General features: G+C 37.7%; 1 protein-coding gene across 5 annotated transcripts in view; it reads left to right on the top strand.

The window, feature by feature from the left end:
- Positions 1–25,707, top strand: part of EPB41L5 (erythrocyte membrane protein band 4.1 like 5) — a 102,925-nt gene extending 77,218 nt beyond the window's left edge. For 4 of the 5 annotated variants that reach the window (XM_010979172.3, XM_031451259.2, XM_031451260.2 and 1 more), the window contains 6 exons: positions 3,404–3,468; positions 7,246–7,336; positions 8,946–9,020; positions 13,801–13,842; positions 14,214–14,335; positions 21,539–25,707. In XM_010979172.3, coding sequence (XP_010977474.3) covers positions 3,404–3,468; positions 7,246–7,336; positions 8,946–9,020; positions 13,801–13,842; positions 14,214–14,335; positions 21,539–21,605 — 462 coding nt within the window. In that variant the 3' untranslated portion in view covers positions 21,606–25,707. The remainder of the gene's footprint in view (positions 1–3,403; positions 3,469–7,245; positions 7,337–8,945; positions 9,021–13,800; positions 13,843–14,213; positions 14,336–21,538) is intronic. The other variant, XM_031451258.2, reaches the window with a different exon arrangement.
- The last annotated feature ends 894 nt before the right edge of the window (positions 25,708–26,601 follow it).

Raw genomic sequence — 26,601 nt, 5'->3', positions numbered from 1 at the left:
TATGATAAAAACTTACCAACAGCCGAGACATGGAAGCAGCCTAAATGTCCATCAGCAGATGACTGGATAAAGATGTGTGTGTGTGTGTATACACACACACACAATGGAATACTGCTCAGCCATAAAAAGAATAAAATGCCACCATTTATAGCTGCATGAATGGACCTAGAGATTATCATACTAAGTGAAGTAAGTCAGAAAAGGAAAAGACAAATATATATCACTTATATGTAGAATCTAAAATATGACACAAATGAACTTCTTTATAAAACAGAAACAGACCCACAGACAGAAAACAAACATGGTTACCAAAGGGGAAAGGGAGTGGTGAGAGATAAATTAGGAGTTTGAGATTAGCAGATACAAACTACTATATATAAAACAGATAAAGGACAAGGCCCTACTGTATAGCACAGGGAAGTATATTCAATATCCTGTAATAAATCACAATGGAAAAGAATATGAAAAAGAATATGTGTATATATAATTGAATCACTTTATGTCAGAAACTAACACAACATAAATCTAACTGTACTTCAATAAAAAAAAATTTTGAGTGATAATGTTAATAGCTACCCTAAGGTGAGTTATAAGGATGAAATAAAATAATGAATGTAAAACATGGAACAGCTCCTGGCACATAATGAACATTTAATGTGTTGATCCCCAATGTTGAAACTACATGTTGTAGTAGTAGTGTTAGTAACAGTTGTTGTCGTTACCTTACATTTCAGTTATACTTTTGGATCTGTCTTGACTCAAACAGGAGAGAAATAACTTGACTAGCCCTAAATTAAAGTTATAGTTAAAACTCGTCCCACGAAGAAAAATTCAGGACCGGATGCCTTAATTGTTAGAATCTACCAAACATTTAAGGAAGGAATAATAGCAATTCTACACAAACTCAGAAAAAAAGAAGAGAAAGGAGTACTTCTGAACTCATTTTATGAGACTAGTATTACCCCAATACCAAAACCAGGGAACAATATTACAAAAAAAGAATCTATTAAAAAAAAATCTATAGACTAATACCATTCTTGAACATAGACTCAAAAGTCCTTAACAAAATATAAGTAAATCATGCTCAACAGTTTATAAAAAGGATAGTACACCATGACCAAGGAAGGTTTATATCAGGGAAAAATAAGTCGGTTTGTCATTCAAAAACCAGTGTAGTTCTACATACTAAAAATAAGGAAAATTGTGTCAATTTATATGGAAAGGTATTTCACAGAATTCAACACCTGTTCATGATAAAGGCTCACACAAACTAGGAATAGAATGGAACTTCTTCAGCCTGATAAAGGGTATCAGTGAAAAAAATCTACGGCTAATATCATACTTCACGGTGAAAGATACATCCACTGAAATAACTAAAGTTAAAAACTGACCATCCCTATATTGGCAGTGATGGAGTGCCTGCAATAATGCACATTGCTAGTAAGAATTTAAAATGTTACTAGTACTTTAGAAAAGAGTTTGGTAATATATTAAACATATACTTATCATATGACCCAACAGTTCTACTTTTAGGTATTTACCCAAGAGAAATGAAAACGTAGGTTCACACAGATACTAGTACACAAATGTCCCTAGCAGGGACATTTGTAATAGCTAAAAACTAGAAATAATCCAAATATCCATCAACAGGTAAGCAAATAAACAAATTCGGGATATCCATACAGTGGAATGCTACTCAGTGCATACAAAGGAACAAATTAGTGATAAAAGCAACACCATGGGTTAACCTCAAAAGCATCATGTTACTATAAAGAGGTAGGCACAAAAGATAGGTATTATGATTCCATTTATGTGAAACTATAGGAAGTAAAGATCATTGTTTGCCATGTGTAAGTGATTTTGATGGGATTGCATTGGAAGCCTCATGGGTTCATTTTAGGGGGAGTGGAAATGTTACATATGCTGATTGTAGTGTTGATTTTGCACGTGTGTATTTTTTCAAAATTAATCAAATCATACATTTGAAATGTGCATTTTACTCTATGTAAATGGTAACTCAATAAAGTTGAAAAAACTGACCTCTCGAAGAATTTTTTAGAATTCTCTTCTGAAATATTCTTTGTATTCAGGGAAAAATAAAAAACCAAATGGGCAGAAGACCTAAACAAGCAATTCTCCAAGGAAGACATACAAATGATCAAAAAGCACATGAAAAAATTCTCAATATCACTAATTATCAGAGAAATGCAAATCAAAACTATAATGAGGTATCACCTCACACCAGTCAGAATGGCCGTCATTCAAAAATCCACAAATGACAAATGCTGGAGAGGCTGTGGAGCAAGGGGAACCCTCCTCCACTGCTGGTGGGAATGCAGTTTGGTGCAGCCACTATGGAAAACAGTGTGGAGATTCCTCAAAAGACTAGGAATAGACTTACCATATGACCCAGGAATCCCACTCCTGGGCTTGTATCCAGAAGGAAATCTACTTCAGGATGACACCTGCACCCCAATGTTCATAGCAGCACTATTTACAATAGTCAAAACATGGAAACAGCCTAAATGTCCATCAACAGGTGACTGGATAAAGAAGATGTGGTATATTTATACAATGGAATACTACTCAGCCATAAAAACCGACAACATAATGCCATTTGCAGCAACATGGATGCTCCTGGAGAATGTCATTCTAAGTGAAGTAAGCCAGAAAGAGAAAGAAAAATACCATATGAGATCACTCATATGTGGAATCTAAAAAACAAAAACAAACAAACAAACAAAAACAAAGCATAAATACAGGACAGAAATAGACTCACAGACAGAGAATACAGACTTGTGGTTACCAGGGGGGTGGAGGGTGGGAAGGGATAGACTGGGATTTCAAAATTGTAGAATAGATAAACAAGATTACACTGTATAGCACAGGGAAATATACACAAAATGTTATGATAACTCACAGAGAAAAAAATGTGACAATGAGTGTGTATATGTCCATGAATGACTGAAAAATTGTGCTGAACACTGGAATTTGACACAACATTGTAAAATGATTATAAATCAATAAAAAATGTTTAAAAAAAACCCAAATATATAGCTTAACATCTATTTTTCTTTTTGTCATGTAAATTAGAAAAATTCTGGCACTGAATCTTTCTGGATTCTGTATATATTGACTAACATAGCATGGTGTCTTAAGTAATTGAGAGCTGTGTAGTAAGGTGTATGAACTTGTGCACTAATACATTGCAGTGGAAGCTTGGATTATTCTTTTGGGTATGGGGTAGGTATGCAGAACAGGTATTTCCAAAGATAAGGTATAATTACCTCTTTTTATAACTGAAACAAATTGATATTTCTATTTTTACTGGAAAATAATGCAGATGTCTTATTACTTGAGTATCCTCAACAAAGATTTAATTTTTATGATTTTATTTTCTTAGGTTACAAGAGAAGAAAGCTTATTAAGTCATAAAAATGCCAATGTTCAGGATGCAGTCACAAACAGGTACAGTTTTGGGAACTAAATTAAATTGATGTTCTTTTCCTCTTAACTTTCTTTTAAGGGGGTGCTTTTCTCTCTCTTTCCCAGTCTGTGACCACATGGTTTCAGAATATCTGTGTGAAGGATAGCATGAATTCACTCTTTTATTCACTACTTAGCTTCTTAGAACCTAATTTTGGATTATTTGAAGATACTCCTAATTAGTCTTTCTACATTCTTATTCTTCTTCAACTGATTCAAACTATAGCGCAAAAACAGCCTTTAAAGATATTTTTCATCTTACACCTAATGAGGAATGTATATTATTTCTCTTAGGCATGGTAGTTAATTGTAGTGCCATACTGCCTTCGCAGTGGTCTTGTTCTTATAAACTTTCTTACTGTGAGCTGTCGCATTATTCAAGCAGATTTCTTTGCTGTCCCTCTGAGTTCCTCCTGCCTATCTTTTCTTTAATGGGTATTATGCTATTTATTTGTCTTACTAGATTTTTATCCCCTGCTCAGTGCCAGTTGTTTCGTTCAGCTCTGTGTAGCCAATGTTCTTTGCTTATTTGGTGCTAAACATTGTTGAATGAATGAATGTGTTTCTTTTTCCGTTATTCAAAACTTATTCCGTGAAGTTTTCTAATTAATTCTATTCACTTCCAGGTTCTGTAATCAACATAGCATATAGCATATAACACACTTTGTATAAAGGACTTTACAGTTACTAAACAAACATGCTAATTGGTGATCAGGGTAAAAACTGGAATTACAAAGTAATCTTTTAATTAATTCTATAAATTAATTTGTCCACAACATTTTAAGTACCATTATTATTAGACCTTTTAGAGTAACCTTATCAAAAAATTTCTTTTTTGCCAAGAGAAGGATAATGATCATGTAACTACCCTGTTGTTTAACAGAAATTTCATTGAACTCTGGAAGCTAGAAGGATCTTAGAATATGTTTAATTTTCTAAATGGGTGTTGGTGTTTTGAATAATCTATTCTCTTCCCAGGATTTAAAATGAATCCTTTAAAATATGCTTAAATTCTTATATAAACCTGAATCTATTTCTGGATCTTTTCCTTTTCCCCATACCATACCACATTTCTAAAAATTTGCTTTACCCCTTTTTTGAAAGGAAATATTTCAGGCATAGTGAAAACTATGGAGATTATATAAATACATATCTGTGTACCAGATGTCAAGCTTTGTCACATCTTCATATTTTGCTGCAGTAGATTTTGATCATTTTTCTTTTATCTTTTTTATTGAGTTATAATTCTCATATATTTGCTCTTTAGAAGTATGCAGTTTAATGCTTTTCAGTACAATGACAAAACTGTGCAATCCTTACCATTATCAAATTCTCTAATATTGTCATCACCCTTAAAAGAAACACTATGTCAATTTGCAGTCTCTCCACATTCCTCTGTTTCCAGCACCTGGCAACCACTCATCTACTTCAGTTCGTGTAACTGAAATTGTACAAGATGGGTCTGGTTTCTCTCATTTAACATAATGTTTTTGAGGTTCATCCATATTGCAGCATGTATCAGTACTTCATGGCTGAATAATATTCTAATGTGTAGATACACCACATTTTGTCTGTCCATGTGTCTGGTGGACATTTGTGTTGTTTCTACTTGTTGCTATTATGAATAAAGCTGTCACGAACACTCACATGCAAGAATTTCTGTAGACATGCTTTGAGTTCTCTTCAGTACATACCCAGGAGTAGTGTTGCTGAGTCATGTGGTAACTTTGTTTTTACCTAATTGAGGAACTACCAAATTGTCTTCCAAAACAGCTGCATTTCCCAGTCCCACCAGCAGTGTGTGATCGTTCCAGTTTCTCCATACCCTTGCCAAGGTTTATTATTCCCCATTTTAAAAATGTATACCCATCGCAATGAGTATGAAGTGGTGTCTCATTGTGGTTTTGATTTTCATTTACCTAAAGAATAATGATGTTGAACATCTTTTCCTCTTTGGATAAAAGTCTATTCTGATCATGTATTTTTGTAGTGACAACTTTATTGAGATAAAATTTCAAATACCACACAGTGCTGTTCACCCACTTACAGTGTACAGTTCAGTGGTTTTTGTTTTGACATTTGAATTTTAAAAAATTATCCATGGTTTCTTCATTTTAACTGCTACAACATGTTCATTCTTTTATTAACGGACAGATGTTTGTTCCAAATTAACATTGTGTAGTTTCTTCCTTATACACACATGTTGTAAATACTTTTCATCTGCTATTTCTTGTGTTTTGCAGCAGTGTAAACTACATAGGACTCATCTTTTCTTCCTTTCCTTCTCTTTTTTTTTGGTTTGGTCTCAGGATTCTTTTTTTAAAATTGAAGTATAATTGATTTACAATTTATATTTGTTTCAGTTGTACAATATAATGATTCAGTATTTTTACAGCTTATACTCCATTTAAATGTATTATAAATTATTGATTATGTGTAAATCCTTGCAGCTTATCTATTTTATACATAGTAATTTGTACTTTTTAATCCCCTACCCCCATCTAGCTCCTTCCTTCTTCCCTCGCCCCACTGATAACCTCGTTTGTTCTCTACATCTGTGAATCTGTTTCTGTTTTGTTATATTCGTTTGTTTATTTTTTTAGATTCCATATATAAGTGATAACATAAAGTATTTGTCTTTCTCTATCTGACTTATTTCACGAAACATAATACCCTCCAGGTTCATCCATGTTGTTGCAAATAGCAAATTTTACTTCTTTTTATGGCTAATATTCCATTGCATATTTGTGCCACATCTTCTTTAGACTATAAAGAAGTCCACTCATCTGTTGATGGACACTTAGGTTGCTTCCATATCTTGGTTATTGTAAATAATGCTGCTGAGAATTTGGATGGGGCATGAATCAAAGGTAGATGATGGTCTTTTGGCTTTTTCCCCTTTCCTCCCTGGTGTTGAAGCATCTATAAGACTATTCCTTTTCTTGTTATTCTTACCTGGGGTTAGACATCCTTGTCATTACTGCTGGGTCTGCAAGTAACAGATCTCTGGCATCCTCTCACCTGGCTTGTCCTATTTTCATGTCTGGAGCACTCTCGACGTTGCTTCTGCCTTCTGCAGCAGAGCTCTCCAGCTTGTGTCCTTAAAAGGTGACTTCTCCTTATGGTTTCCCGACTTGTTTTTTCATATCTCAGGTGTTCTGTATAACTTCTTTCCCACTGAGCTTTCCCATTTATGTATTTGATAACAGCTTTCAAAAATCAGTCTATTGATCTGTCTTTTTTTGTGTATGTCTGTCTTACCTTTTTTGTGTGTCTGTCTTTTATATAATTTCTCCAGATTTGATGCTTTTTGGAGGAGACTGTAGCATTTAATCTGTCCATAATTCTGAGACCATCCTCTTCTACTGTGCATTTCATAGTTTTCAGGATTTCCTCAAGGCTTCTGAACTACTACTGACACCCTTTATTGGTTTTGAAGTTAAATGAATTTTTTCTTTTGTTAAAAATAAATATATTCTGTCATTTCATTGAGATTTAGGAAGGAAGCAAAGTAGTCTACAATTTTGATCCATCTGTGAATGAGTCCGACCTGGATATGAAAACTGTTATATGGTGGGTGGGGAAGGGGTTCACATCGGTATATGCGGGCAGCACTGACTGCAGTCATGCTCCTCACAGATGTGATTTCTTCTTCCCCTACATGAATTTGTTATTCTTTCCTAAGCCTTTTCTTTGAAAATGCTGCCTGTGCTTCCTGTGTAGGTCCTCCATGATGTGAATTTATCTTTTTTTTCTTAGTGCTGTATTAAAAGAGAGTACTGTGCCCCTCCCTGAAGAGTCTCTTACTTTGATGCATACAGCACCTGCAGAAAACGGTTCTATTCTAAAGGTAACAGTTCCTTTTACTTTTCAAGATTTCTTCCAAAGATCCTACTGAGTTAAATCCTGAGTATAACCAAGGACATTTGCTGACTTCTTACTGACACCAGATCTTAAGGTACGGGAAAAGCATTGAGCCTCGGTTCTCTTGGGAGAATCCTATTGTGAGATCCCTCACAAGAGTATCTCAGGGTTTCTTCTCCAATTTTTGTGTTACTTGTTGGTATTTTTGTTTTTTTGGATGATCTCTGTATTTTTGTTTTTTTGGATGTTGGCTGTGCTTCCATAGTGTCTCAAACAGTACATGGCATATAGCAGGCACTAAATAAATATTGATTGATTGAAATTATTTTTCTGAGATTGTATTGTAATACAACTAGCTTATCTCAACTCTTGCCTTTCCTGTATCCATTTGCCACACACATAAAAAGAAAACATTTGAATATGAAAACAAATATATGTATGTATATGCATGACTGGGACACTGTGCTGTGCACCAGAAACTGACACATTGTAACTGACTGCACTTCAATTTAAAAAAATAAATAAAAAATTAGAAACCACCTGTATTCCCACTACCCAAACACAGTATGTAGTTAATATTTGGTCTATAATTTTTCAGACTTTTGGGTTTGGAAAAAAAAAACCAACCTGAAATACCTTCAATCAGGGGATTCCTTTCTGCTGATTAAAATTCTGAAAAGATACATCAGCATCTTGACTGATCCTTGAAAATTCTTGTGTGGAACCTGAGATGTTTTTGAAACAGAGAAGGACATTTAGTTCAAAGATTTTTGCATATTGTACCAGACAGCATGCTAGGCTTTGAAAATTCAAAAATGAATGAAACATGGCCTCTTCTTTCAAACTGCTTATAGTACAAGTGGAGAGAGAATTTTAACACACTGTGGAAGAGATATGCACAAGCTATTTTGGGGCACTGACCCAGGCCCCAGGTTAGGAGGGGCAGATGTGAGGAGAGAGAACAGGTTTTTCATGTGTATGATTCAAATTAAGTTGACATTGAACAGGAGATGCACCATGGCCTGAAGACAGATAGACAGACATATATAAATTAAGGGCCTTTTTTGTTATGTACTACACCTTAGATACTTATTTCTCTTATTTCCAGATGGGAATTTTATCTTTTATCCTTTTAAAACTCTTCCTATTCCCCCCCCCCCCCGACACACACACTGAAGTATAGAGCTCTGTTTCTATAAGGTGCTTCAAATACTAATTAAATAAAAACTATTAATTAACATTTATGGGGGGTAGTTTATATTATACTCTTGTAAACAGTGAAGCACCCATACATATGGATAAAGAAGCATTTGAAATTCAGGCATCTCCTTTACTTACTGTCTGCTGTGGTGAACCTTTTACCTCTTTTATCTAGTTTAAGAGCTGAGAGCCAGAACAGTCCTAACCCTACCCAAGTTTTGTCTCACCAAAAGGAATAGCTATAGGAAAATTCAGGTAACACTTTAGCTTTTTAAAGTTTTGCTTGTAGGTTAGATTCCCCTCTAAGCAAAAGTGGAATCACTAACAACCACGATTCCTGAATGTCCCTGTTTGTTGAATGGGTCACTTCTTACGTGTGTACTTTGTCTTCATAGGACGCTACTGATGAATTGGATGCCTTGCTTTTATCTCTAACTGAGAATCTAATTGAGCACACAGTCACACCTCAGGTAAGTACGGTTTAAAACGGCAAGATGGAAAGTCATTTCTGTCTTGAAAAATGTTCCTGCTAGATTCCAATTTTTGCCTTTTCAACAATTTAGAAAAACTTTTCATTTAATAATAGTTTCTATTTCAGTAACCCTTAGCATTGCCTTTCTAAAGTTCTACCAGTTTGAATCTGTGTGTCACTGAATAGTAACCACGTGTTACCGTAAGCCTGTTTGTAAATTCAGCACCATATTTGATAACATGAGAGGAACATGTGGGGATAAACCAGCTTCTAAAGAGTTCAGACAGTAAGACATTCAGTTTTTAAAAAACACTTATGGAAAGGTGGAAGCATAAGAATGTTTGGCATTAAACATGTCAATCATTATTTCAGTTTGGGAGATGGTGTGTTAAGTAGTGTGACCATAATACAAATAAGAAACAGTTCCTTCCCTCCAGAGACATACAAACAAGGTGGGGTGAAAGGTATATAAATAATTTATTTAGTGTCTTATGAGTGATATGACAAGAATTGCTGTGGGAACTAGATGCCATTCTGAACCCTTGGAAGTACAGATGGTACTTTGAGTGGTGCTAGATGTTTGCTTAGACCATTAGTTCTCAAACTTGGGTGTGTTTCTGAATCACGTGGAGAGTGTATTAAAACACAGGTTGCTGGATTCCACCCTCAGAGTTTCTGATGTGGTATGTGTGGGGTGGGGCCTGAGAAGCTGCATTTCTAACATGTTCCAGGTGATGCAGATGTGGTCTGGGAACCACCCTTTGGAACCACCAGTTTGGGTCAATAAACAAACAGATTTTACCAAAGGATAAGAATTAATCCCAAGTCTGGAAAAGTGAGAAAGCAAAAAATAAAGGGGATATTGGCAATATTGAGCCATAATAATCCTTTAAATAGACAAAAGAGGTAACTTCTAAGATTAATGCAAGATGACCTGAAGCCCAGAAGGAATGTTTGGGGCCTCACTCAGAACACTTACTGCACGTATTCAGTCTCGTAAGTGGGTAGGTGATAATAGTAATGAAAATCAGTTTGATTAAAAATATTTCTTACCACTAAAACATTTCCCTACAAATTGAAAATTTTTTTTTGTTTTAAATTAAAATTGAGAATATTTATTTTAGACTCTGTATGTGAGCCATCTATTCTATGACACTTACCGATTTTTCAGTTGTTAGAACTGTAATACTCATCTAATAACTTCAGCTTTTTCATTGATTTTGATATGTCATAAGGCCAGTCCAGAATCATCATGCAGGTGTTCTGCTGTTTTTGCTTGTTAATTCTTTCAGATGATTTTTAGAAAAACTTTGTCAAGTCTCACCCCACTGAAAACCTATTAATTTTTACTTATAATTGCATTAAATCCATAAATTAACTTGAGGAAAGAACTGATATATTTATGATAATTTATCTTCTTAGCCAAGAATACAGTATGTTTTTCTCACCCAAGACTTCCTGTTTTTCTAAAAGTGCAGTTACAGTCTCCCCAGTATGAGCTCTACGTTTTGCTGTTTTGTTATTTCCAGGTCCTTCATGTTTTTTTGCTATTGAGATTTTTTTCCCAATTATATTTTAAGCTGTGTTTAAGGAAGCTATTGTTTTCTGAAAGTAATTTAAACCTTTCATCAATTATAACAGTAAAGCTGTAAAAAAAAAAAGTTACAGATATTTAAATATAGTATGCATTTTATTAGGGAAAGTGTTTTATTATCGTATTTTTGTGTTTATCTAGGTTACAATTACCATTCTCAAGCAGTGTCCAAATTATAATTATAAAATTCCATCTTCCCAGAGAGGAACAAAGGCAGAACCTGAAAGTTAGAGCAGGAATATCCATTACTAAGACTAGGGAGAAAGTTCTGGAAAGCACTAAGATTCTTGTCACTTTGGGAATTGGTGAAAATGTAAAATAAATTTGTGACAAGAAAGTATCTCTAAGACCAAATAAGATAATATCCATTTTTTTAAATGTTGGGTGCCCCAATTAAATTAATTATATATCTCTCAGTCAGATTATCTTTTTAGGTCCATGCAAGGGTTCTCTTTTGTTTGTTTTATTTTATTTCAATTTATCCTCCAGTCCCCACTTCCATTTCCCTTTTCCTGTGAGGCACGCTTTTGCTTTATTTGGTATATATCCTTCCAGGCCACCTTTCATACATTTATTTAGATAAACATCCTTATCTCTCTCAAGGAACAGTGGGAGAATTTGGGATATTTACTCACAAGTAGGATTGCGGGGTTGCATGCTTACATGAATACTTAATTACACTTGGGGTTGCTCCTTGCTTCCAGAATGGCTCCCACAGTTTATAGTCCCACCAGCAGTGCACACATCTTTGCTGCTTCTCTCACATTCTTCCTTAAGCTGTACTTCATGACTTTGTAATCTCTTCCATCTTTATGAGTTTGTCACATTGTTTCAATTTGCATGAATTAAATATTCTATCTCCTCCATTATTTTAATGCTGATTTAAGTTTCTTCTTTGAGCCAGTTACCTATTCATATCTTTTGCCCACTTTTCTGTCATGTTTCCTGATTTTTTTTTTCTTGCTGATTTTAGGAGTTTCCTGTAAAGTCTAGATATTAATTTCACGTCACCTTTAGATATTAAAAGTATTTTCTCCTCATCTGTGTATTAACACATCTGAAGAATTTTTATCACAGTATCATTTGTGGTAGGTAGCAGGGAGATAGAGACAACCAGTGTCTATCACTGGAGAGATGAGTTAGTGAAACAGATTTACATCCTTCATGAACAAAAACCTTTCATTCTGATGGCACACATTCTTTTTTTCCCATTATGGTTTGGGGTTTTAAAAAATCCTTCCTCATCTGCCACCCACCCCCTGAGATCACAGAGGTAGTCTTTTCTGCTTTCTTCTATTAGCTATAATTTTATTTTACCTTTCACATTTAGATTTTAACCCATTTAAATAGTTTGAGGGGTTTTTTTTTGGGGAGGGGTGTTGTAGTTTTGATATCACCCAACTTTGTATTTATCCATATAAGGAGCCAGTTCTCTTAATGTTATCTACGAAATAATCCTTCCTTTCCCAGTTGGTTTGTTATTAACCTTTCTATTCTCTTCCTTTGGGCCTTCTCTTTTCTGTTCTAGTACTACTGTGTTTTTATTACTCTGGTTTTGTAATCTGTTTTAACATTAGTATATCCTTACTTATAAATTTTAGCATCAATATGTCAGATCCCCCCCCCCAATTCTGCTGGCACTTTAATGGAGTTTGTATTAAATTTATTATTTTAGAGATAACTCGCATTTTTATGTCTTCTTTTTCTTGAACATGATATATATCTATTTTCTTATCTTTACTAGACTCTCTAAATGTTCTCTGTAAGTCTTCTCTATTCTTTGTTAGGTTGAATCCTAAATACTTTATAGTTTTATTGATATTGTGAATGGTATTTAATTTTTTACTGTTGGATTCATAAGTTGATTTTGTGTCTGGCAAACTTGCTGAATTCTTTCAATAGTCAATCTCCTGATTCTCTTGAATATGCTATCAGTTTCTGGGGTGTATTTAATGTCTACAGCTACTGATTAATCCATTTCTCACCTATTGCTGGATCTTTTTTTTTTTGTACATTTTGAAGATAGGCTGTGGGATGCATATATATTAATGGTAATTATACTTTCTTGAGCTCCTCTTAGCACTTTAAGGTGTCCTTCTTTGCTCCTTTTTTCCTCTTTTTATTTCCCCTTTGATAAAAATTGGTAACCTTGCTTGCTTTTAAGCTTGTATTGCCTTATATGAAATTTCCTGTCATTTTGTTTTCAGCCTTTTCTGTGTCTGTTGGTTTTAAGCGGACCTTTTATGAGCAGCATTTTGCTGGATCTTGTTTTTTAAATCGTTTTTGAGAGTCTCTATCCTCTGTTTGATTTTAAATCCATTTATGTTTATGTTTACTGTAATTATGGTTATTATAGGATTTGTTTCTGCCATACTATTTTTTTGTTTACTTTTATTATGTTTCTTTTTTCTCACTCTTATTTCCTATGGTAAAAGTGCATTCTCTCAATATTGATGAGGAAGTCATGTTTTATATTTTCTTTTGGTGGTTACCTAACTTACTAAGACCTGGACTTAACATTAATTTTTCTTACCAGCATCTGTGGCCACTAGTGCAGGGACTAGTCTAAATTTCCATAAAATAGGGGGAGTTGGGAGTTCATTAGATTATAATTCTACACATAGAAGTAAGATCTAGGAAGTAAAACATTAAAAAGAATATAACAAAGGCCCCATGAGTCAGGAGCAGTATGATGTTTTTATTGCTGTTTTCTACATGCATAATTAGAAAATGAACTGTATATCAACAGGGTTTTGTATGTGTGTGCTTTTTTTTGCTGTCCATTTGAATTAGTCATAATCCATTGCTGAGAATGCTACTAAGAAGGCTATGATTATTTGTAATGAACTGAAATTTCAGAAAATAAATAAATGTTAAATTAGATGCTAGGAGTGAGGGAAATTCCTATTAAATGACCTGAAAGTAGTAGTAGCATTCGTGGAGTATTTAGTTTTTAAATTAAACAGATTCTCAAACTTTTGACAGTTCCTTAAATGGTGATACATGGCATCTGTGTTGTAGAAAAGGATCTTGGATTCAGAATCCATGTTAGCTCAGGGGACGCCATTAGGAACTGCTCCCCGCCACGCCAGTGCATTCCATACTAGAGGAAAGCATTCTTGGTATAATTATGAAAAGAAGTCAGTCTTCCCTAAAAATAAATAATGTATAACATTTATTTTAGGTATCTTCAACGTCAACAATCACACCCCGTTGGATTGTGCCAGTAAGTTAATGATATTTGCAATTTTTCTTTTGGTTACCCTTTCAGAGTGAGGCCTAAAGCAAGTACCAGGCTCTGAGTTTTCCTGAAAAACATGGAGTCATTATCAGTGCGCTTTTAATTGAACTTAATGGCTTCAAATTAGTGATTTATGTTTTCTCTCTGTATATGCTTAATGGTGCTGCCAAAAACAAAAATAAAAATCTGATGTGAAGGATGGTAAGAAACAAACAAAAACAAAACAAAACAACTCTGATCATGAAAATCATCTTCCTTATTCCTGTAAACACTAGAGAAGATGATTTGGAACTGAAGTGCTGATTATTGGGTAGATCTTGTCACCTTTGCTCAGATGTGTCGTGTATCTTCCCCAGCAGAACACTGTCCTTTCTAAAGGACTTGCAGGAAGTGGATTATCCTCAGTGGGGAAGGAGGGACATGGTGGTATCTCGCTGATCTCTCCCCCAGCACCGTTCTTGGTGGATGCTGTGACCAGGTGAGGAAACAATTGCAGTTCTTAGGCATCTGTTAGGAGGGAAAAAATAATAATAAAATTAATTATACTTAAAGCAATAATGTCAATTCTTTAATTAAACTTAATTGAAACTGAATAAATCTTTTCTTTATCATTTAGAATAGTGTTTTTTCTTTCTTCATGTCAGTAGCAATTTTCTACAAAATTATGAAGTAGACCTTATTTTTTTAATGAAGTCTTCATTAGATAAAGATGTTAACAGGTTTATCTTTAAAAATTTATATTTGTTTTAAAATTGATTTATGTTTTTTCCTATCATGCTTTACTATCATATTGTTCATCAGTACAAGTGAAGAGGCACACATAAGGGTGAGGTAGGGAATTCCAAAGGTGGGAGCTCTGAGAGAGCTTGAAACCTATTGCAAGCTCAATTTTAACATATTGCTTGCCACAGACAGAAACTGGACTCAAAAGAGCTTTTGTTCAGCATGTAGTTCTTCAACTTTAAAAAAAAAATTTTTTTTAACTTTCTTTTTGGTGGGAAGGTAATTAGGTTTGTTTATTATTTACTTAATGGAGGTACTGGGGGTTGAACCCAGGACCTCTTGCATGCTAAGCACGCACTCTACCACTAAGCTATGCCCTCCCTTGTAGTTCTTCAACTTATAATTGTTAGGACCAAAACTGTCCCTGTTTTGCAAAAGACTTATAAGTGCTCATTTCTCACCTCAGACTTTTTCCTGCTATTTCTCATATCCACCTGGTGCTGAACATGTAGGTCAGTTGAAGTGTAGATGCTTTCCTAATTAGAGGGGAAAAAATCCTAATTATAAAGGAAAAATTATTGGAAATGATTAATTTGAGAGAAATTCATAGTTGCATTTTAACATTGTTCTCTCATCTCCATAGTCTTTAAAGTAATATAAATATTCACTTATCAAACACTTCCTGAATGTCTGTTATGTACCAGGCACTGATTATATCTGGCACTGAAGATAGCAGTGAACAAGACAGGCATGGGACCTGCCTCGGGAAGCTTACGTGTAGTTAGTTGTCAGACAGCACTTTCTACAAACTTAATAAGCTGTTTTCCTAAACATTTCTATGACTATTAATTCCCATTGTAAAAACAGAGATTATGTACAGAGGACTAAGTAATAATTCTTTGTAATTGAGTGTACACAATAAAATGTGAATTCTTGAGGGTTCCAAATTAGAAGTTACAGATGACATCAGAGCTTGTGTCCATTCCTTGCCAAAGCAAAGTAGTCATTAAGGAATTAGATAAAAAATGACAAGTAGTACACCTGAAACTAATACTCTGTTGTATGTCAGTATCACAGTGAAGAAAACATGGCAAGTAAATTAGTGAAATAGAATCCAGAAATAAACCCAGACAAACATAGTTACCTGAATTATGAAAAATGGTGGTGTGGTGCTGAAAAGGAAGAATGGTCTTTCAGTGAATCAGCTGGAAAAGTTAAATATCCTTGTGGGAAAAATTAGTCTTTTTTATTGAAATATAGTTGATTTACAGTGTTATATTAGTTTCTGGTGTACAACAAAGTGATTCAGTTTATATATATATATATACATACACACACACACATACATACACACACACACATACATACACACACATATACATACATACATACATACACACACATTCTTTTTCATGTTCTTTTTCATTATAGATTATTACAAGATATTGAACATAGTTCCCTTGGCTATACAGTAGGGCCTTTTTGTTTATCTATTTTATATATAGTAGTTTGTACCTTCTAATGCCAAACTTCTAATTTATCCCTCGACCCCTCTTCCCCTTTGGTAATCATAAGCTTGTTTTCTATGTCTGCGAGTCTGTTTTGTCAGTTAGTTCATTTGTATCATTTTTTAGATTTCACATGTAAGTGATAGCATATGATAATCTCTTTCTCTGTCTGACTTACTTAACTCAATATGATCATCTCCAGGTCCATCCATGTTGCTGCAAAACATTATTTCATTCTTTTATTTTTTATGGCTGAGTAGTGTTCCATTGTATGTATATGTAAATACCATATCTTCTTTATCCAGTCATCTGTTGATGGACATTTAGGTTGCTTCCATGTCTTGGCTATAGTAAATAGTGTGGCTTGAACTTAGGACGTGTGTATCTTTTCAAGTTGGAGTTTTCTCTGGATATATGCCCGGGAGTAGGATTGCTGGATCATATGGTAACTCTATTTTTAGTTTTTTAAGGAATCTCTATACTATCTTCCATAGTGGCTGCACCAAATTATATTCCCACCAACAGTGTAGGAGGGTTCCCTTTTCTCCACAGTCTTTCCAGAAGGAAAAAATTAATCTTGACCCAACCTCATACTACACACAAAAATCCATTCTAGATTGAATACAGATATAAATGTGAGATATCCAGTAATGAAGCTTTTAGAAGAAAATATAAGCAAACATCCTTGTGGCCTTGAAACAGGAAAAGATTTTTTAAACAGATCACAAAAAGCTTTAATCCTATAGGAAAAAACTGATAATTTGGATTTTGTCAAGAACTTGTATTCATGTAATTTCAGGCACTCAAAAAGGGAAGCTACGGAGTGGGAGAAATCCATTGCACCCCCTCTGTCCCTCTGATTCTGTCTCTGTCTTTCTCTCTCACAAAGTACTTACATCCAGAATATCTAAAGAGCTCTTATAAATCAATAAGAAGAAAACAGCTCAATAGAAAAATTGGCAAAAGAGATGAACAGGCAGTTCACAAGAGGCTATCCACATGGCCAATAAACATACAAGATGGTGTGCATCTTGACAAGTTATTGAGAAATACAAATTCAAACTACTATGTGATACCACTACATACCACTAGAATGGCTAAAGTGAAAGAGACACATAGTACCAAGTATTGGTGAAGATACAGGGCAGCTGAGACTCTGTATATTGAAACGGCCATGTTGGACATAGGTTTGGTGGTATCTACTAAACTGAAAATTCTCACTCAGCAATTTCGTTTTTATGTACATACCCAGTAGAAATACAAATATACATCCATCAAAAGATGTGTACAAGAATGTTCATAGTAGCTGTATTTATAATAGTTCAAATTGAAAACTTAAAAGCCCATTAACCGTCAACTAGACAAATGCTAGACTAGAGCGATGAAAATTAATCAACTCTAACTGCAATATAGCAGTGCAGATGAATTGCATAAACATAATTATTTATTGCTGTGCAACAAATTACAAGTGTAGCAGCTTAAAACAACACATGTTTATATAATCTCATTTCCTTGTGGACCCACGAGTCTAGTTACAGTTTAGCTGTGTCCTCTGCTTCAGTCTCTCTCACAGGCGACAATCAGGGTGTTGGCCAGAGCGAGGTTCTCATCTGAAGGATCAGCTGAGGAAGGTCTCCAGTCGTGGCTGTTGACAGAATTTAGTTCCTGAAGGGCTGTTAGACTACAGGCCTCAGTTATTAGCTGGCCCTTGGCCAGAGGCTACACTCTCAGTTCTTGCCGTGTGGACTTTTCCACTGTAATTGCTTATTTCAGCAAAGCAAACAAACAAAGAAGGCAGTAGAAAGCCTATTAGCAAGCCAGAAGCCGCAGTCTTATATATAATATAATCATGGATGTTACAGCCTGTTACTGTTGCTACATTCTGTTGGTTAAAGCAAATCATAGGTCCTGCCCGTACTCACCGGGAGGAGATTACATAAGAGTGTGAATGTCAGGGGGGTGGGGGTCATTGGGGATCATCTTAGAGTCTCCTCACTATAATAATGGTAAGCAAAATAAAGCCCAAAAAGAAGCATAACTCTTAGAGATCAAAATAATGGTTACCCTTGGAGTGGTTAGTGAATGGAAGGGAGCCCAGAAGGAACTTTCAGGGTGCTAGTAATTTTCTGTTTCTTGATCTGCGTGCTGGTTACAAAAGTGTATTCGGAAGGGGGTATATCTCAAATGGTAGTGCACATGCTTAGCATGCATGAGGTCCTGGGTTCAATCCCCAGTATCTCCATCAAAAAAAAAAAAAAGAAGAAGCTAATAATAAATAAATAAATAGACCTAATGACCCCCCCCCCAAAAAAAACTATTTGGTGTGCAAAGGGTCATCAACATATAAACTCCTGATTTGTGCAATTCAATAGATGTGTGTTAAAATCAATTTTAAAAATGGTAATAGTGATGGGGTTGCATCTATAGATTCAGATTTACTTGGGGTGTTGCTGTGTAAAATTTTATTTCAAAGGTATAAAGCCCCAGGGACAAAGCACAGGAGAGGAGACAACAGCAACTGAGAGAACTGAACAAGTTTTGGAAGAAGCTCAGTGATAAACAGGTGGTAACCAAGTTAGCAGAGAGGAGAAAACAAATCTAAGTCTGAAAAGGGACGGGGTGGAAACTGAGAAAATGAAAAGCAAGCCAGTTCACACTGCAGTTCACACCCCAGAAAGGCTCAGGAGTGGGAGGTACCCAGTATTTGAGAAGATAGGGGTACAAGGTGAGGCTGAGAACATGCAGGTTGGTTGAAAGTTTTTACACCCATTTAGACACTCTCCCTCCCCACCCCCACTGATGCTGGTGTGATTCTGGAGGTTTCCCTCTGGAGGAGCTGAGCAAGAGAGGCTCTGGATTTGGGAATTTCTGTTCAGAGTAAGGACTGAACTGAAAATAGGGAGGTTAACTCAGCATTCACACACTGAGGAGTGAGCCCTCCAACCTTCATTCTTTTTTCAGCTTTAGAATCCTGTTGGCCAAGTGTAAATGTCTCAGGGGAGAAATTAAGAGGATGATTCTCTGGAGAAAGTGATCAAAGAGAAATGGCCCAGAGAGACTTAAGTTTGTGGGTCCCTGGATTCAATTGCCAGGAAGTCGGCCTGGTAACTCTGTGTGGAAGCCTGTTAGTTAATGACTTTTTCCCATGTATACACAGACGGCTTCCAAACAGCATTCCAGTGCTTCATTCTTAAATGTGAACAGACTGCTTCTCTCTTAAATATGAGGAGAGCCAAAGATTATCAGATGTTTAAGGGAAGACCAAAGGAGGTAAACTTGAAAAAGAAACAAGGAGGAAATACAGGAGTGTGAGTATCAAAAACTTTGTAAAATGGTAGTGTGAGAAGGAAGATACTGCATCCATGCAACAATAACAGGAAATTTAAAAAGAAAAGGAATAGAAAACAAGAAAGTTTTCTTAGATATTATTAACCATGTTAAAAATAAAATTCAAAGAATGCGTGGAAGATAAGATTGAGGAAATCTCCCAAAGAGTAGAACAAAAAGATAAAAATTGGGAGAGAAAAGAAAATTGGAGGATTGGTCTAGGAAGTCCAGTATATGAATCACTGGAGATCCAGAAAAAAAGAAGAGAGTGAATAAAAATGAAAAAAAAATATGAAAGAAAGAAATCAAGATTTCCCAGAACAGAAGTACTTGAATTTTCAGATTAAGTGAGCCTACCAAGTACCCAGTACAGAATGAAAATAAACAACGCAAAGGAGCATCATGAAATTACAGAATAGCAAAGTTAAAGGATGTAAGTCTTCGGAGGATGAGGCAGGTGAGGGGGCGGGGAGTACATGTAAATGACTGGTAGTCAGAATGACAGCAGTTTTGCTGAAAGCCAGAAGATAATGGAGCAATGCCTTCAGAATTCTGGAGGAAAATCATTTTTCACCTAGTGTTTTACATCCAAACTACCAATGAAATGTGAGATTAGAATAAACACATTTTTAAACATAGAGTTTTTCTAAAATACATGCTTCTAAGGCAGCCTTCCTCAAGAAGCTACTTACTAGAGGATGTGTTCCATCAAAACAAGGTGATTATCTAAGAAAGAAAACATGGGACCCAGGAAGCAGCAGTACAGGAATTTACCAGGAGGAAAGTGAAGGGAGGTTCCAAGCAGGTCTGGAAAGGATCCTGTACAGATTTGAAGAGGAGAATACAGAGTTCCCAGAAGGATATTGCCAAGAAAAAAAAAAAAAAACAACACATGGTCTACCCCCAATTTTTAAAAATTATATGACATGTCTGAGCATTCATATTGAGAACAGATCCATGGTTCTATTTGCAAGGTTAAGGAGAAGTGAGGAACTATAGAAAACTGAGCAAGCAGTTACAGCCAAAAAAAAAAGGCAGCTTTTTAGCTCAGGGAAAACAAATTGTACAGGAAAAGAAATACAGTACACTTATATTCAGTTGTGAAAATATATACTTATAGCAGACACTGAATATTAACATGATTTAAATTGTTCAGAAAACTGTTGAAAAGATAGGAAGGAATGGTTGTAGGCCTGGTGAGTGGGGTGTAAAAATGTTACGGCTTCATAATTAATAGCAGGAAGTCATTGTGGAACCATAGGGCTTTGGCGAGTAGCCCTATGTACCAGGTGATTATCTGGAGGGCTTGTTAACACAGCTTACTGGGCCTCCTCAGAGTTTTTGAGTCAGTCCGTCTGGGGTGGGGCCTAAGAATTTGCATTTATATCAAGTTCCAGGGACTGTACTCTGAGAACCAAAGATCCAGAACAGTGAAGGAAAATACCAGGAAAAACAGCTGGCATTGTCTGTCTGTGTGGGAGAAGTGGGGAAGGGTGGTGCAAGTGACTGCTGCTTCCTTCACGTTCGTTGATAGTGCCTGACACGTTAAACTCTGTCCTTTGTATTTTGATACTGTTGTGAATTTCTATGAAACCAAGGTAGGTGTTGTTACATCCTTGCACCTCTGTTCGTGCTCTTCACCTCCAGCAGACTGTTGGGCCCCCAGGCAGAGCCCGTATACTTTTTATTCTCCATGTAGCTCTGACAAAGCAGGTCAACTGGTGCAGGAACTCAGACACAACCACCCAGGTCTATGGAAAGAAGCCCAGGACAGCCCACTTCCCCTGGTATTTTCTGAGCATGTTGCTGTCTTGATATTCCTAGTAATAAACCTAACTCATTACGAAATTAACTGTCTAGTGTATTTTATTCAAAGAAGTAGGGGAAATTGATATCTTTAGACTTCATTTCAAGAAGGAATAAGCGTCAGTTATCTAGAGCATGACCCTCTGTGGAATAGCTCACTGCTAAATTAAGTGTTACTACATACTCATTTGGGTCGGTGATTTTCTTCACTCGGCATGCTCCATGTGGCACTCATGGAGAAACGCCTGTTGCTCCCAGCGCAAACGGTTTTCTTTTCATTTCAAAAGAGTGAATAACACATTCTTTCTTCCTTTTAGCTCTGCTCCAACTTTGGCTGAAGAAACCACCTTGAAGCAGAAGTGTCTGCTGACAACCGAGCTCTGAGGGGTGGCCGGCCCCTCGCCAGTGACTGGGACGCCCATCACCCCCAGCAGGCCGTCCTGAGTCCCATTTCTGCTGCAGCGTGTTGGGTTCCGGAGCTTTTTCTTTACTTGTGGGTAAAAAAGCTCACCTAGATTTGGCTTCAACTCCGTGGAAAAAAAACAGCTACATTTCCGTCCAGCTGGAAGGGTTTAACTACACTACACGTTTGCCCAAGTGAGGGTATATGATCTTTTATTTTCTATTAGGTTATAAATTCCTGAAACAAGGGAATTATTTCCCCTGTGGTTTCCTTCAAGCTCTTGGCTCCACCTAGTGGTTATGTTGTTCACAGCGCCTCCGTAAGTGGGCTGTCTGGTAGCCAGCGGCCTTTTGAATGTTACTTCTCTCTCTGATATCAGGGTGTGTCCTTGATCTGAATGCCTGTTAGAGAAATTGTACCTTCCTCTGCATTACCTGGAAATCAGGGATTTAGGAAATTAATGAGGACACTATGTAGGTCGGTTAACTATTACTAAAGAGAAGTTTTTAGCATAGGGAGGGTTTTTAGATGTCTCCCCTACTTCTGACTTTTTGCTGGACTAGCTAATACTCCAAGTTTATATTAAGGTAAGATAAACCTTGGAAAGAACTACAGAGAAACCAGTTGCCTGTCTATAATTTTTCCAGCCCCACCTTCCCACAGGAAGCACACTTGCATGTACCACAGACACATTCTGTAGCTTTTCAGTCTGGAAGGGGCGGGGGTGGTGAGAGAGACCCTGGGGCATTTCCCGTCCAGCAGCCACACTCCTCCCGAGCCCTGCAGACCCAGGGAGTGGAGGAGCCGCCGGTCCTTTCTAGGTGCCTGTTTGGGTGTGGACTCCATTTCCTCTTAGTATAAGCTGAACAAACTTAGAGTGCGTAAACTGAAGGGGGAAAAAAGTACCAGAATAGAAATAGGGAATCGGGATTGGGGGGATTCTGTTTCTTGAACACCTACCATGTCTGAAACTAAACACAACATGTTAGAAGAACTCCCATCTCAGTTTACGTTAAAGACTTAGTTAAAAATAATTTTCTACAATTTCCTCTTCACTTTTGGTATATGTAAAATATTCTGAATGTTAAAGTAGTGCATACTAATTATAGAAAATAAAGAATAAAAATAATTACTTGCAATTTCAACACCCAGAAAAACCCTATTTTAGCTTTAAAACTTTAAAATGCATAGCGTATACCTCAGTTGTGTGGGGAATGAGGGCGATCTGGGAACCGTGCTGAAGTTATCAACCCCTGTTACAAGAACTGATGTTAAACTGTACCGCCTGGAGTTTGTGTTTTGGTTTTCTGGCCTGCGGTGTGTGTATAATTGTTAATTTATGCTGTTCACCATAAAAGAACATCCAGTTTTAAGATCTTTAAAACTCCATGGTTTGGACTATACTACTGGGTTCCCCATAGCATAATCCTGTGCTCAGGCAAACGCCCTGGTGTCTGACTAGAAAGCACAGGAATTGTAATCTTGTGCTGTTTCCCAGGGAGCTGTAGAGATTGGAAACCACTTTTGCACAAAACAGCTTTGCTGAAGGAAAGAAAGTTGGCACTTCTTGTTGGCTGCTTCCTCTTAGCCGCTGTGCTGAGCTTGTGAGTTTCATTGGCAGAGCTCTTGCCAACCCTTAATTGTAAAACAAATTTTCTCACAGCTGTAAGTGACACCTAGAACCAGGAACTTGACCCAGGACATGTTGGACTGGACATCACATTTTCAGCATAGTGCTAACCCAAGAAGTAAAAGGTTAGAAGTTGTGCAGAGCACTTTCTAGATTTTGGAATTAAGTTGCTGAAAATATTCTGTAACTTCTGTGTCTTCAGGTACCTGTATCCTTGCCTGTCAGAATATTGATAGAGGCTTTCTTAAAATTCATTTGAATCTCAAGCTAAAAGGAAACTTTTTCTCTTGTCGACAAGAAGTGGTAAATATGGAAATTAATACTTTAATGATTTGGCCATGACAGAATAGATACCTGTTAAGTATAAGTTTCCTTTCGTATCTGCTACAGGTGCCATCCCCAGAGCTCATCTGAGTGTGGAGCGAGGGCAAGGCAGGGCTGAGGACATCTGAGACCGTGTCAGATAGGGAAGGGGAAACGTCTGTCTCTGTGAGGAGGGAGAGCAGGTGTGAGTCAGTGAGGCGTGCTGGCAGCGAGTGAGATTGGAGATGATCCCTTTAAGGAGGCGGGCTGGTCACACTGAGGTGGGAGTAGGGTGGAAGGAGGGACAGCTGTGGTGTCACTAGAGGCTGGTGGCCATCAGGGCACAGTACCTGATTACAGAGATTGTGAAGTCCACCTGTACCTCTGAGCCACCTGGTGAACTTCAGTACAGCGCTGCACCTCGGAGGAGATGGAATAGCCTCACCAGCTGTCAGAATGGCAGCTAGTTGGGCAGGAAGGTTTTCTGTATCTGCAGAACGTTCCCGTGCAGTAGTACGAGAAAGCCAAGGAGAAACATCGGCAGCGTTTAATTAAGTCAGGAGTAATGAGAACATGTTTGAAAAGAGCAGGAACAATGGTCTATTTGAGCGCTCCAGCTAGAAAGCTGTCAGCATTACTCCCTCAGAAGGCCGCTTGGAGGGGATTTATAGCTGAGATAACAGACCCCGTTTGGCAGAAATAACCAAAGGCTGCTTTAGCCACAGGCTCAGCTCTGTGGTTCTTTCCAGATTTTCCAGGGCCAGAGTTTGCTCTGGTGACTCATGAGGAACAAGGATGCTAGGACTTGGGACTGAGCAGATTTTAGGCGGGTGCTGAGAAAGTGGGGGGCTTCTTTTGCCCTCTGACTGTTGCTTCATTGCTCTGTGAGGATCTGTGGCTTTCCCATGGTTTATGTTTTAAGAAAAAAAAGTTTATTAAAAATATTACTTATAGTCTCCTGACTTTTCGTCTTTACCTTTTTCTACTGTGTCACAGTCCCAGGTGTCGTGTGGACAGTTAAGGATGGAAGCCCTGGGGGTGTTCCCTGTATCCTGACTGCTTGTTCTCTTGTGCTTCTCAGCTCTGGCTGACACTGTGCCTCTAGACAAGTCCCAGAATGAAGGCTCAGGTGTCACTTCAGAAACTTCCTTAGAGCAGAATTATTTGGCAGTCACTTTCCCATTTTTTTTACCAGTAAGGGTCTTGAGAAGCCAAGTTCTCACCTTACTTAGAGCAGGGGTCAGCAGACGCTTTCTGTGAAGAGCAGAGAGGGTTGGTCCTTCACTGGTCACTGCGGCTGCCAGGGCACAGACACAGCGTGGGCAGAGGTGAGCTCAAGGGCTCAGCTGTGCGCCAGTGCGGTCTCTTGGGCGATTTCAAGGTGGCTCCCTGGTCAGGCGGGTATTCAGATCGATTCTGCAGATTGTCTGTCACTTGGAGGCACCTGGCAGGTTTAGACATCGGCGTCCTCACTCACAAATGGACGAGATGCGGTCGTGAGTCTCCCACCTGACAGGCTCTGAGGTCTCACCATTTACTAACTAAGCTGCCCTCAGCCTTTTGGTTGCTTAGAAACCTGGAATCTTTTAATGTATGACATATGAGTCTGTATTATTTGTTCTTTCTTCCTCTTAAATTTTAAACTCTATGGTTCTTGAATGATCAGAAGAAAGTTGGAAGCTCTTCCTACCTGTTAGCCTCCAGGATGAGGATAGCTGTTTGGATTATGGAGACTTGCCCTGAGCCAGACTCTGCTGGGTTAACATGTTGGTGGCGCTGTGATTATTTCCAGTTCAAAGAGGGAGGATCCGCAAGTCACTTTATCACACTGATGGAGGCAGTAATTCAGTTTCTGTTTATCAGAGAGGTGTTTTGGCACAGATCCCTTGCCCTTTTTATCTTCCTATCTGGAAATGATAGACAGTTACGAGGACCTCACTAACTAATTTGTGTTTACTTTTTATATGTGTAAAGCTTTGCAGTAGCTTTTGAAGTGTAATTTATTTTTATATCAAGTGCACTATTCGTTCAATGTGTTCCACGGTTTTATATGACTTGTATTAGAAGCACTGCACTGAACTGTGAGTTGTTTGTACACTGAAATGACAACTGTAGATGTGACCACAAATAAAGCTTTTGTGAAACACTCATCTTTTTACGAGCTGTCCCGGTTTCTTGGAAGTGTAATATCTACATGCTGGCCTTTTTCACTCCTCAACAGAATTGTTAGGTAAGAGTTGCTGTCGTACAACGTGAAGGGGCAAATAGAAGCAGTGAACAGAAGTCACCCCAGTCCACAGTGTTCATGTTAGCATGTATGGTGTAAATTTGGGCGTGGAGACATTTTGAAGTTGGGAAACCTCATTGGTCATACTCTGCATATCCTGGAAGGCACAGCGGTGATTCCCAGGAGCTGCGCGGTACAGCAGAAACACGGCTCTCCTGCTTAACGCCCATGAGATCCTGAATAATTATAGTTGATCCTCAAACAACGTGGAGGGTGGGGTGCCTGCTCTCTGCGCAGTGAAAAATCCACGTATCACTTAGAGTCAGCCCTCCGTATCCACGGGCTCAGCCAACCTCAGACCATGCAGTACTGTAGCACATTTTTTTAAAAATTCATGTATAAATGGACCCATGCAGTTCAAACCCGTGTCATTCAAGAGACAACTGTATTTAACCAACTTGTGCCTCGGTTTCTTTGGATGACACATTCAGTGTGCAGCCAGCATCAGGTGGAGGGTAGGCAGACGTCCTCCACCTCCTCCAGGTTTGCATCGCGTCGCCCAGTGAGGGGCAGCGCTGCCAGGTCAGCATGCGGGGCAGTCGCACAGCGCTGTGGGATGTTGGCAGGGCTTCTGAGAAAACTCATCTTTCCCTCTCCCCTCTTCCCTCCTCTGCCTGGAAGACAGGCAGCTGTGGGGCTAGGAGAAGCCTGAGCTATTCTCTGGCGCTTCAGGAGCGCGGGGAGAGGCCGAGCCCAGGCTCAGGCGCCTGTGCCGGACGCTGTCCTAAAAGGGATTTTTGGCGGTAAGCAGGCAAAG

The sequence above is a fragment of the Camelus dromedarius genome, chromosome 4 (assembly GCF_036321535.1).
Source record: "Camelus dromedarius isolate mCamDro1 chromosome 4, mCamDro1.pat, whole genome shotgun sequence".
Classification (NCBI taxonomy): domain Eukaryota; kingdom Metazoa; phylum Chordata; class Mammalia; order Artiodactyla; family Camelidae; genus Camelus; species Camelus dromedarius.
This window is presented reverse-complemented; position numbering and strand designations above follow the sequence as displayed.